Below are 12,862 nucleotides of genomic sequence, written 5' to 3'. Positions count from 1 at the left end.
GATACCCTACATCTTTGTCTGATATTGACCTGTGATAAATAAAGGGAAAAGCTTAGTGGACCTGTGACAGAGAAACTCTGTGCAAACCTTTATTAATCATCTGTAGCTTGATGTTAGATGGGTGGCACGTTCCAGCAGAGGAACATGCTTTCTTAGTTATATGTAAACGCACTCATCAAGAGGTTTGCGACATTTGTTAACGAATAATGGCAAAATAGTGTGTTCCTCCAAGTGTGGAGGGGGCCCTCAATCTGGTATAGAATTACAAATGTGTCCAGGCAAGAGGGAAAGCTGCTTCAGTTCTGTGTTATTTTGTCCAATTCATATAGATACAGAATAATGCAGGCAGTTATTATGCAGCAACAGATTATAGGGTTGGTTCCCCTTTAAGTTAACGTTTAGTATGTCATAGAATGGCTAATTTTAAGCAACTTTTCTTAGTTTATTTTTTTTTATAGTTTTTTAATTATTTGCCTTCTTATTCTATTTCCATCTTTCAAATGGGGGTCACTGGCCCCATCTAAAAAAAACATATGTCCTGTAAGATTACATATTTATTGTTATTGTTATTTTTTAGTAATTGTCTTTCTGTTCAGGTCCCCTCCTATTCATATTCCAGTCTCATATTCAAATGAATGCATGGTTGTTAGGGTAATTTGGACCCTAGCTACCAGTTTGCTGCTATAGCAAACTGGACAGCTGCTGAATAAAACTAACCCAAAAACCCACAAATAATAAAAAATGAAAACCAATTGCAAATTTTCTCAGAATATCACGCTCTATATCATAATAAAAGTTAAAGGTGAACAACCCGTTTAAGGACCTTATGTAGAGCATTTGCTTGTTCATAAAGCAGCATACAGAAGAATACACAGTAACTGCGCCAATACCATCAATGTAGTACTTGAGCTATAATGTAGTAGCATTGCTAGCTGAGAAGCATTTATTTTGATGAGACTATAAATCGCACAGACACACAGTTACTTTAGCATATTGCTTAACAAAACCTATGTGTTATAAAGCTGGCAAAGACTTTATTTTGGTGATTTGCTGGTAGAAGATGGCTATGTCCTGATGAACATAGTCATGTTCATATAAATTAAACATAAGAGTTGTGCACTAAACTAGCATCATAGACAAACTTACCAGGACTGCCTGCCATTTCCTTTATAAACGGATGCCTGTATATTGCTTGAATGAGAAAGTGCTGTCAAAGGAAAGTAAAAACAGATGGTATATGTCCCCTTTAAGTTGGATACCAATGTATTTTAAGCAAACCGATGTCTAAATATTCTTTGCATTGTAGGCTTACCAGCTATAATTGTTTCTGTGGTCCTTGCAAGTACGCACAGCAATATTGCTTATGGAAGTAGCAGTTATGGCCAAGACAGTCGTGGAAACGGAGGTGATGAATTGTAAGTGCATTTCTGATTTAAATTTCCTTAAATTCTTAAAGTCACCCATAAAACAGAATCGGATTAGTCTCTGAATGTCAAGAAGACAACATCTTTTTCTTTTTCAGCTGCTGGATTAAAAGTGATACGGTATTCTATGTGACCTGTGCTGCCTATTTTGCCATTGTGTTCCTGATGAACGTAGCCATGTTCATTGTGGTGATGGTACAGATCTGTGGAAGAAATGGAAAAAGAACTAACCGAAGCATTCGAGAGGAGGTTCTGCGAAACCTGCGTAGTGTTGTCAGCCTCACCTTCCTCCTAGGAATGACCTGGGGTTTTGCTTTTTTCGCTTGGGGTCCAGTTAATCTTGCTTTCATGTATTTGTTTACAATTTTCAACTCGCTACAAGGTACAGTAGTAGTAAAGAGGGCCTTATTGGGAAAGCATTTGCTTTATGGTTCTATGTTTCTTGTCTAATGAAATATTCAAGTGCTAATCTCCTGTATTTTGTAGATCCACCAGCATAAAGAGAAGATTATATAGTTAATGGGAGACAACTAAATAAATAATTATAATATACAGTTTAGTTTACAGTAAATTGTACAATATACTTTAAAAATGACTTGTTATAAAAATAACTATAAAGAACAACCCTGTGCTTTCAGTGGGGAAATGTTCAAGGGACCATTTTTTTCTTTTTTGATTGGTTGCCAAATGAGCAATATCAATGGGAAAGTGGTAAAGAAGTTTGCAAACAATCAGTTGATTAAAGTATAGCCTCTAAAGGAGATAAACAAATTATTTTTAAAGGACAAGGAAACCAGAATTCACTGAGAGTACCAATATGTTAGCCCCACCCTGAATGAATTCAGTTGCTTGTTTGTTTACCAGGCCAGTGTACCTTTTAGGGGAAAGAAATATACTGACTCGGGTATGTTGGGCATCCAAAGGTTAAGTGGGATGGAACAGCAAAATTATTTTATCACATTTCCAATAAACAGCCATCAGAAAATATCTGCCCTTGTACTAGTACCAGCACATGCTTCACTCACTTTAATATTTTTCACTCCATTCTTCTAGTTTGCCATTCCTCTTGCTGTCAAAATGGCTGACGTACACACTGATCAGAAGCATTTGCCACTTCTCGGACCACCAGCCAGCAGTAAAGCAGCAGGAGTGTTTTTTGATATTTCCATTCTGCTTTACTACTGGCTGCCAGACCAAGCAGCCATCTCAATAGCAAGGAAAAAAGCATAGAGAAAAACAAGTGAGAAAGTGCTTAAATAAAGCACTATTGAAGAAGGGGGTATATTAGAAATATATTTTTTTTATCAAGAAGAAATGAGAAATGTGTTAAAAATGTTTCCCTTTGCATCCCCTTTGGAAACATATGGAATAGAACACGGAGCTGGAAGACAAAGAGCAAAGACCTAATAGACGTAATAGACTCTATCTTTAGCTTTTACCAAGTTGATGACTAGAACTGATCATGATAATGCCTAACAAAAAATATATATCTCTGCTGTTACAAATAAACTTATTTTTCTTTCTGTAGGTTTATTTATATTTGTATTCCACTGTGCTTTGAAGGAAAATGTACAGAAACAGTGGAGACGGCATCTGTGCTGTGGAAAACTTCGTCTGACAGACAATTCTGGTACTATAAAATATGATACATTCTATTCATCATTGCGCCATAAAACACAAACGAATCTAGGCTGAAGAAAGCATTTTACAATTTACTAATCTATTTGAAGTTTAACCATATGGTTCAAGGATGCCTTTGTATTTTCTGTAGGGATAGAATAAAAGCAAGTATTTAGTATATCCTGAAATTCAACAAAAGGATACACTATACCCATATTGTTTTAGAAACAGTTTTTAAAAAACATTTATGAAGACACCTTAAATGCTGAAAATTGTATGTTCCCTTCAAAGGCTTTTGTCAAAATTAGGATTAAAGAACTGGAGGCCATGTAGGGATATCTATGGTTCCTGCCTTACAAAGGCCTATACAGAAGTCTTTGTATGATATAAGGACTTTGATGTACTCAGTCTACTGCAGAGAATCATAGAAAAAGTTGAATAGCAGTGTTCAAGAAGAGTTTTTCGTTTTAGCTTTGTTTAAATACACAACTCTGCCAAGTATAAATCATACTCTTAATAATGCTATCTTAGTTCCCTTCCTTAACTTGACTTTGTTTTTCAGACTGGAGTAAAACAGCAACTAACAATACAAAGAAGGTCAGCTCCGATAATTTGGGGAAGTCCCTTTCCTCGAGCTCTATAGGCTCAAATTCCACATACTTGACATCAAAATCTAAGTCCAGCACTAAACCATTCTTTAAAAGAAACAGTGGCGCCGGTAAGTATTGGATTTCATAGAGATCTAAGTTTATTAAAGGTCCATATCACTCTATATTAATCTTTTTTTCTAAACAGAATTACATCAGAGTGAAAATATAACAATATGTTGTTGAGCAGAAGGATCTGGATCTGAAGCATTGTCAGAATGATATGGTGCAGATGGGGCATTCATGAATATAGGATAATGGGGTTTTAAATATCTGTACTCTGTATGTGTACAAGAGCATTTACCTATTGTACATTACGACTGCAGCACTCAATGCTTTGTTACATACTTTAGATTATAACTATTATGGCTTCATCCTTTAGACCAGAGGTTATTTTTCTCATCGGCCTGATATGATTATCAAAGTTAACACACCAAGACACCACCTTTTTTAAGCATCCCTGCCTTACAAGTGTAGTTTTTGTTTCACACAATTAATATTTTTATTATTGCTAGTGAAAATGTGTGTGATGTGTAACTGAATGTTTTAGAACTATAAAAGAAAGTATGCCCCAAATGAAGCTGGCCTCTTAGCTTGAGAAATAGTTCTCTAGACCAGCTTCTCTGTTAATTTAAAGTGTAACAGACAGCGATTATAACAGCTTTCAGATGGTAGTTATTAATGAGATTTATAATTGTAGACATTCTTTCATGGAATTTCCCAGCAGTACTGGTTTTTGAGATGTTAAATCTGAAACACGCATATATGACTTTGGATTTTGGTTTCATGTATTCATGTGATCATACCACTGTGCAGCTTCATACTGCTGCAATTGTTTTATATTATAGCTATTGTTACATATTGCTTATGTTTGCCTCCACAATTGACCCACACGTTCATGTTTATGGTATAGATAATGGCTTCTAAGAGCATTCCTTAAGGATTGGTGGAGTCATCCAGGTAATGTTTACATGGGATGCATGCTCTTTCAGCAAGTGGGTTGGGTGCTCTTGCATGAGTCACAAAAGCGAGGCAAAACGACAATTATGTTAAATCAGGAAATTCATTTATCTGCTCCATCCTCTTGTGCTGTTGGGTCTCACTGCTGTGGTGGTAAAGGTGCACATTTCGCTTTTCATGCTGGTTTCCAACAAGGATGATCTTGGCTCTTCTTGTAAATGTAGAACATTTTAGAGATCATGCAAGCAGACAAAAGGCTAATTATTTGAAATACTCGTACAAACTGGAAAACTCTAAAGCACATTCATATTCACAGTGCCTTTATGCTCCATGCTAATACATAAGAAGAAAGCCAAGATCACCCAGCATACATCCAGCTTTTGTATTATGTATGGACAGTTTACTCAGCTATAACACTTGGCCATAGATTAGGCATCTCCATTCCTATTGGGAGTTTTAGTTCAGTAACTGATGCCGGGATAAGCCCTCAAAATATACAACTCCCAGCATCCATGACACCTTTAACAACTGCAGAGGCTGCAGCCCTTGACCTTTGACAATTTGGAGATCGCTTCTATAGACGAACCAAAATGTAACGCCATTTTCATAGCAAACTGAGTAAAATGTTCATATTTGATCACAACAAAATCATGCTTCAATTATTGCTAAAGATTATATTTTTCTTTTCAACAGAGTGTCACACTTTAGGATGATATGTAAAGGAATGGTGCTAGAATCTTAATGATGCTTCTAAAGATATTCCATAGTAGTAGCATGTCTTAAAGGGACACTTTCACTTTTTAATTGAAAGTACCCCCAGTGTTTGAGCCTTTCTTGTCCTTTAATTTCTCTTAAATTTTGTTTTTATTTAACATCAACTAAAATTTGTAGAAACATATTTTAAACCATTTTGAACAAAACACCCATTTGTTTGATTAAAGTTTTCCATTCCTTTATGGGGATGATTTGCCTGAGCAGTACCCTAACTTTTTAAAAACACAAAACTTCCTCAGATCAGACTCTGAAATTATGAAATCTATGGAAGCTATAGTATCTGCCCAGGGCATTGCACTTTATCTAGAAAGGAGCAACAAGGGCTGGTTATAATCATGCCTGGTTCCTTTGCAGCAATGCTATAATTCAAGGATTTCAGCAGAGAGTTTTGTTTGCATTTAGTTTTTAGTGCATGCTCCATCTAGTGGCATATATATAGATAAATATTAATAATTATAAGTTATGCTCTGATTTAGAAAAAACATAAATGGATAAAAGAAATTATAAATGAAAAAAAAAACAAATAAAAGTGATACTGTCTCTTTAATCATTAAAATTCAGAGCTGACTAAGCAAAAACGCACAGGGGAAACACCACATCTGCTTTTTGAGACATTACAAAAACAAAAAAGCAGAGGTGCAACGATACTGTACCAACATGAGATAGAAATGTTGACAGGAAAAATGCAACTAAGACTGCACCATTTTTACATTCTTTCTAAGTGTAGCCCTCTCTAAAAATTGTGATTTCTGGAAATGTTGTTGACAGTAAATACAGTATAACCTTTCATATATTGATGTGGAATGTGTGTTCTTCTAAAGTAGGAGTGAGAATATCTATAGGGCAGGGTTTTAGCAACCATGGGAAGATGCTCCATGTTTTCATCAGCTCATACAATGACAGATAATACAAAAAGACACAGTTCAAAGAAGTCCATAGCATGCTTTTAAAACTAGACATTTGAATATTACACATAATATTGTACATACTGTATGTCTATTTTTAGTATGTGCTGCAGACTGCTTGTGGTTGTATACAAGCATGTAGCAAATAAGTATACTTATTACTAATGAGCCATGCAGCAGTTATGTATTGGATGATAACCCTACATTCATTATCATTATACAATTAAAAGGAATGCTGGAAAAGTACCCTCCAGGCTACGAAGCTACATAGTATGAATTACATTTTCCAAAAAAAACTCTTTCTCAAAACATGGCAGTTACTGTGGAATCATTAGTTACAGCTAATACCGTGCAATATAGAGGGCCCCATAGCAAAATCCTTTGAAGTTTCCTACAAAATTTTGGAAATAAGAAATTTTTCATGCTGCTGCCAATCAGTCAGTGCACAACTGGGAACTCTATCGCTCCTGGGCCCGGCATCAGTTGCATGGCTGTGGTGCTACTGTAGTTCCTATTGCCACACGTTTAACCGCGCGAAAAATAGGGAAAGTGAATGCATTGTCGCATGGTGTCGCATGCATCGTCTGCATCCGACAGTCGTGTCGCGTCGGATTAATGCTGCAACACCATGCGACAATGCATTCACTTACTTGTTGCAGGCATTTTGTCGCAGCGCGTTGGATCCTGCGGAAAAGGAAAATGTAATCCTACCCTCAATGTATTTTAAGCTAGGCTTTTATATAGCATTGTGCACTGGGGATTTCTGCTGTTTTATAAGTGTTACAGATAGTGATGATTCTCATAGTGACAACTGAGATTTGACCTAGTGAAGTTAGAGGTTGCCACAGTCATCTAGAGTGAAATTCTGGCACTCTCCATTCATTTCTATGGGATTTTAAAAAAGATTATCGATCGATGGGTGAAAGTAAAAGTCGTCCTTTGATAATTTCGCCTTTCAAAATCCCATAGAAATGGATGGAGAGTGGCAGAATATCACTTTAGATGACTGTGGCAACCTGTAACTTGACTCTTTGATAAATATACCCCCTAGTTGGGACAAGAACATCACGTCTCTGATAATGTATCGGAATGCATATATTTGTGGATTAGAAGGCGTTTAAAAAAAAGAGACATTTGTTTTACTTAACTCGGCTCTGAATATACACAGTACACTGCTTTTAATAACACATATTACTTAAATTAATTATATAAACTTTTTAAATGCAAGGCTTCTCTCTCCACACACTTGGGGGCCCATTTACTTAGCTCGAGTGAAGGAATCGAATAAAAAAAACTTCGAATTTCGAATGTTTATTTTGGCTACTTCGACCATCGAATGGGCTACTTCGACTACAACTTTAAATCGAACGATTCCAACTAAAAATGGTTCGACTATTCGACCATTCGATAGGCGAAGTACTGTCTCTTTAAAAAAAAAACTTCGACCCCCTAGTTCGCCACCTAAAACCTACCGAAGTCAATGTTAGCCTATGGGGAAGGTCTCCATAGGCTTTGCTATGTTTTTTTTGGTCGAAGAAAAATCGTTCAATCGATGGATTCAAATCCTTCGAATCGAACGAATTGCGGTAAATCCTTCGACTTCGATATTCGAAGTAAAAGGATTTAACTTCGACAGTCGAATATCGAGGGTTAATTAACCCTCGATATTCGACCATAAGTAAATTTGCTCCTTGGTATAGGTTCCACACTAACAAACTCTATCTGGAAAAAAGAAAATAACTAGCCTTCAGCTGAAAGTCTCCAAGAAAGTTATGTACATGGCAATACAGAGTGTAACACGTAGCCCATTCTGATTTGTTTAATGAACATTTGGGAATAACGTGATTTACCAGCAAATGTCAGCTGCACATAGTTTGACTCACCTAATACGTACGCCAGTTTAAAATAGAAAAAAAAAAACAACAGAATTGGCCAGCTTTAGTATACTGTTCTATCAAAGATCATATTTTAACAGGTAAATAGCCTTTTGTCGGGCTGAATAGACTTTTCTCAGGGTGAAAAACTCATCTCTGTTCTGAGATACTGTATATGCCTAGTAATCGTGTGAATAAATAGGCAGAAGGCCTGCAAAAGACTGTGACTGTTAAACTAATCCACAATGTTTTCACAGGTTACATTTTTGGCGACAGACCCTCAGTTAAATTTACAGCAGTGGATGGCGAGCAGACATCAATTCTTCCTGTTCATCACGTTATTGACAAAGTCAAAGGGTACTATAATTCCCATTCTGACAACTTCTACAAGAACATCATCATGTCAGAATCATACAGCAAAAGCACCAAGTTCTAAAGCACAACCTCCCACAGAAATCGGACGCACCCGTTTATGGCCTTCAGAGCTTTATTGGGGATCTGTCCTCAAGGGACTGATGATTAAAAAGAATTGGTCCCAAAGAGGCTGGTGTCTGAAAGTAAATATACATTTCAAATATGTCAATGTATGTGCATTAACCAAATCATAGCTATCATCCAATGATAATAGAAAATAAATTGTAAGGGTGTTATGGATTCTACAAGAACGGAGATGTCCGGGAATTCTTCTCATCTGGACTGACTTTAGCATACAGACTTATATGATTGCTCACCGACAATCACCAACACAAAAGGGACATTGTATTATGTGTACTGCTTTAAATGTGCCTAGTGATCCAAGTTATAGTGGCATTTCTATGTTTTTGGTATTCACGTTGAAAGATTTCTTCATGACCATGACCAAGTTCTTACGTCATGCTATCATAGCGTTCAAGGACATAGTGTTTTAGGACATGGATAATCCAGTAATGTTACCATCATCTATAACACTGAATGCATTCTAGTTGGGAAAAGGCAGCCGACTGGCAATAATTTGTGTTAAAACATGATCATGAGTCACTTAATACATAAAGATGCTTAACTGCATAGTTGCATTAACCTTGAGGCATGAAAACCATGTAGAAAATGAAAACTCTCATAAATGTGAAGCGTTGATCATCCAATAGTCTACAAACCAAGTTTGACAGTAGCTCAACATATTGAATGCTGAACAGGATTATACTGTGGTGAACTTCAATGAGGACAATGGAGTGAATTAGGTTCAACTCCATAAAATAGTTGCTCACAGCCCTCTCTACAAAGTTTTTAGGCAGTTTCGAAGAGTTGAAACCTGTTACTGTCAAAACTGCAGCCAACGGGAACTAGTCTAGAACCTTCCATTTCACAATGCAGCAATAGATTTCCAGAACTTAGCTTTTTTAATGCTGTACATTTCAGAATGGCTTTTCCTATCAGGTAAGATTCAGTTGGCTGTAAATTGAATGCAACAATTCTAGAAGGCAAATGCAGGAAGATCCTTACAGAGAACTGTAGCTTATTTGTGTCATTGCAATATGAATGTTGTTGATGACTTTAGCCTTTCTTTGATGAAGAAGTCAACTCATTGTGCTGATTACTGGTTTGCCGGCTGCAAAGTACTGCAAGTTAACAGTAGCGCATGAGGAAAAAGCAAATGGTCTAATTCTTCAAATACATTTATGACAAAAGGGATGGTGTGACCTGCTATTCATATAAAATGAGTCCTCTCCATTTCATTCAAGGGCTGTCTAATTAATGTCAATTGTGTTTGTGAATTACACCACCTTACCTTTTACAGTCTGAATATTGTTATTTTAAGTTAACTCATCTTTAAGTTAAGTCGTATTTATTTGTCAGTGATACTTTCCCTGCAAACGCTCAGTTATTGTGTGCTGAACGAAAACCTCACAATGTAGATGCTGTCATAGTCGGTTATCTTCTCAATTCTTTACTACAGCTGTCATATGTAGAACAGATTACAAATATAGTTTTAAAGAGATAAAGCTGATTAGAAACCATATGTCTGATATATCTGATACATTTATGAATAACTTGCTTCCTTCACTGATTTTCAATATTAGCACCCAGCATCCAACCAGTAGCTTGAGCTTGCAACCTTGATTCCCATCATTTTTACTACTACCTGTGCAGTAACCAAGACTGCTAATGGCATTTAGATTCATAATCACCTACAGAAATGGCATCGTTATGGGGTCATTACTTGTGTTGCTAACTCGTCACTGCAACCTTTATAGGATAGCTAAATTGGACTCAATTTACATACATTTTTTACATAAACTTGTAAACAACTCATATTAAACAACATTTACATACAATCCAGATCATTTTAACTGAATCTACTACAGGTATGGGATCTGTTATCCAGAAAGCTCTGAATTATGGAATATCCCAATTTTTTTCTCTGTAATAATAAAACAATATCTTGTACTTGATCCAAACTAAGATATAATTAATCCTGATAGGAAGCAGAACCAGCCTATTGGGCTTATTTAATATTTCCATGATTTTCTAGTAGATTTAGGGTAGGAAGATCCAAATTACAGAAAGATCCATTGGAACCCTGTTATCCAGAAAGCTCTGAATTATGGAAATGCCATCTTCCATAGACCCAATTCTATTAAATAATCAAAATTTTTAAAAATGATTTCCTTTTTCTCTGTAATAATAAAACAGTACCCAACTAAGATAATTAATTCTGGTAGGAAGCAAAACCAGCCTATTGGGTTTATTTAATATTTCCATGATTTTCAAGTAGATTTAAGGTATGAAGATCCAAATTACAAAAAGATCCATTGGAAACCCGTTATCCAGAAAGCTCTGAATTATGGAAATGCCATCTTCCATAGACCCAATTCTATTAAATAATCAACATTTTTAGAAATGATTTCCTTTTTCTCTGTAATAATAAAACAGTACCCAACTAAGATAATTAAAGGACCAGTAACGTCAACATTTTTTTTTACAAAATTCGTTAGTATACATCGAAATATAAACACCAACACACTTTAAAATTTTAAATTGCAAAGCCTTTATTAAAAAATAACTTACTGAAACTCCACTTCCTGTCCTCTTCAGAAACGGCGATACGGCGACCATCCTTCCTGCAGCAGTTGATTTCTTCTCCCTGGCTATCTCTCCTGGCCACTCTATGTCTGCCGCGCTCTGCCAGCAAGATTGACAGCCAGCTTCTTCTTCTCCAGTCACTTCTTGATGCAGCCGTACTGGTCCTGGTGGTGATCATCTACGGGGCTTGCACAAAACCGGCGTGCGCTGGACTTCTCCCTGCACACTCGGTGTGCTGCTGCTGCGGACTCTGAGCCCTGCTGCCCCTTTGTTTCCCGTGCACCCTGTGTAATGGAGGTCCCTGCTGACTGGGGGTCTGCGGCGGAGAGCGCTTGTTGTTGCTCCCACCGCCGGGCCTGTCACTCCTGATCGCTGCTCTCATGGATAGTAGCGCCATGGAGAGCCTGTCCCGCAGTGCTGCTGCTTTTGTGTGCTGTCCGTAGCGCTGTCCCAGGCGCTGCCGTCTGAACTGAAGCGCACGCACAGCCTCTTTGTCTGGGAGGCTTCCTACTCAGCTCTAGTTCTTTCTCCGCTGCTGTTACTCTCAATATTGTCCTTCTTCCTGTAACCTCAGTGCTGTCTCTGTTTCTCTCATAACTTTAGCACTGTCGATACTGAGCAGAGCGCACCTGAATAGCGCAGGAAACCCTTTCTTGCATTGGAACTGGGCGCAGCGCTACTTTCCATGAGAGCAGCGATCAGGAGTGACAGGCCCGGCGGTGGGAGCAACAACAAGCGCTCTCCGCCGCAGACCCCCAGTCAGCAGGGACCTCCATTACACAGGGTGCACGGGAAACAAAGGGGCAGCAGGGCTCAGAGTCCGCAGCAGCAGCACACCGAGTGTGCAGGGAGAAGTCCAGCGCACGCCGGTTTTGTGCAAGCCCCGTAGATGATCACCACCAGGACCAGTACGGCTGCATCAAGAAGTGACTGGAGAAGAAGAAGCTGGCTGTCAATCTTGCTGGCAGAGCGCGGCAGACATAGAGTGGCCAGGAGAGATAGCCAGGGAGAAGAAATCAACTGCTGCAGGAAGGATGGTCGCCGTATCGCTGTTTCTGAAGAGGACAGGAAGTGGAGTTTCAGTAAGTTATTTTTTAATAAAGGCTTTGCAATTTAAAATTTTAAAGTGTGTTGGTGTTTATATTTCGATGTATACTAACGAATTTTGTAAAAAAAAATTTTGACGTTACTGGTCCTTTAATCATTATTGGAAGCAAAACCAGCCTATTGGGTTTATTTAATATTTACATGATTTTCTAGTAGATTTAAGGTATGGAGATCCAAATTACAGAAAGATCCATTATCCGGAAACCCCCAGGTCCTGAGCATTCTGGATAACAGGTCCCATACCTGTACTACTTATTCTAAATGTCATTATTTTTGGACCCCAGTGATGGGCTTTTTTTGTCCGCAAGTCACCGTAATATAGAAGTGGGAGTCTATTTTAATTTTATAAACAATATGTCAGTTCCAGGCTGTTGGGTTATTTTTCTCTTCCAGACAAAAGGACTAAATACTCATAGCCTACTGCTCATAAATGTATTTACACAAGAATAAATAGCATTTAGTTGTGCTCAATGGTTAAAAATAAACAAGAG

At 37.6% G+C, this 12,862-nt stretch overlaps 1 protein-coding gene across 17 annotated transcripts in view; it reads left to right on the top strand.

Annotated features, from left to right (window-relative positions):
- Positions 1-10,628, top strand: part of LOC108716663 (adhesion G-protein coupled receptor G6) — a 107,640-nt gene extending 97,012 nt beyond the window's left edge. For 16 of the 17 annotated variants that reach the window (XM_041562707.1, XM_041562705.1, XM_041562704.1 and 13 more), the window contains 5 exons: positions 1,307-1,415; positions 1,523-1,806; positions 2,953-3,054; positions 3,607-3,762; positions 8,462-10,628. In XM_041562707.1, coding sequence (XP_041418641.1) covers positions 1,307-1,415; positions 1,523-1,806; positions 2,953-3,054; positions 3,607-3,762; positions 8,462-8,640 — 830 coding nt within the window. In that variant the 3' untranslated portion in view covers positions 8,641-10,628. Of the gene's footprint in view, positions 1-1,306; positions 1,416-1,522; positions 1,807-2,952; positions 3,055-3,606; positions 3,763-4,604; positions 4,652-8,461 lie in introns of all 17 variants that reach the window. The other variant, XM_018262970.2, reaches the window with a different exon arrangement.
- The last annotated feature ends 2,234 nt before the right edge of the window (positions 10,629-12,862 follow it).

The sequence above is a fragment of the Xenopus laevis genome, chromosome 5L, assembly GCF_017654675.1.
Source record: "Xenopus laevis strain J_2021 chromosome 5L, Xenopus_laevis_v10.1, whole genome shotgun sequence".
Lineage (NCBI taxonomy): Eukaryota > Metazoa > Chordata > Amphibia > Anura > Pipidae > Xenopus > Xenopus laevis.
The sequence above is the reverse complement of the archived record's forward strand: the minus strand, read 5'-3'. Positions and strand labels throughout refer to the sequence as shown.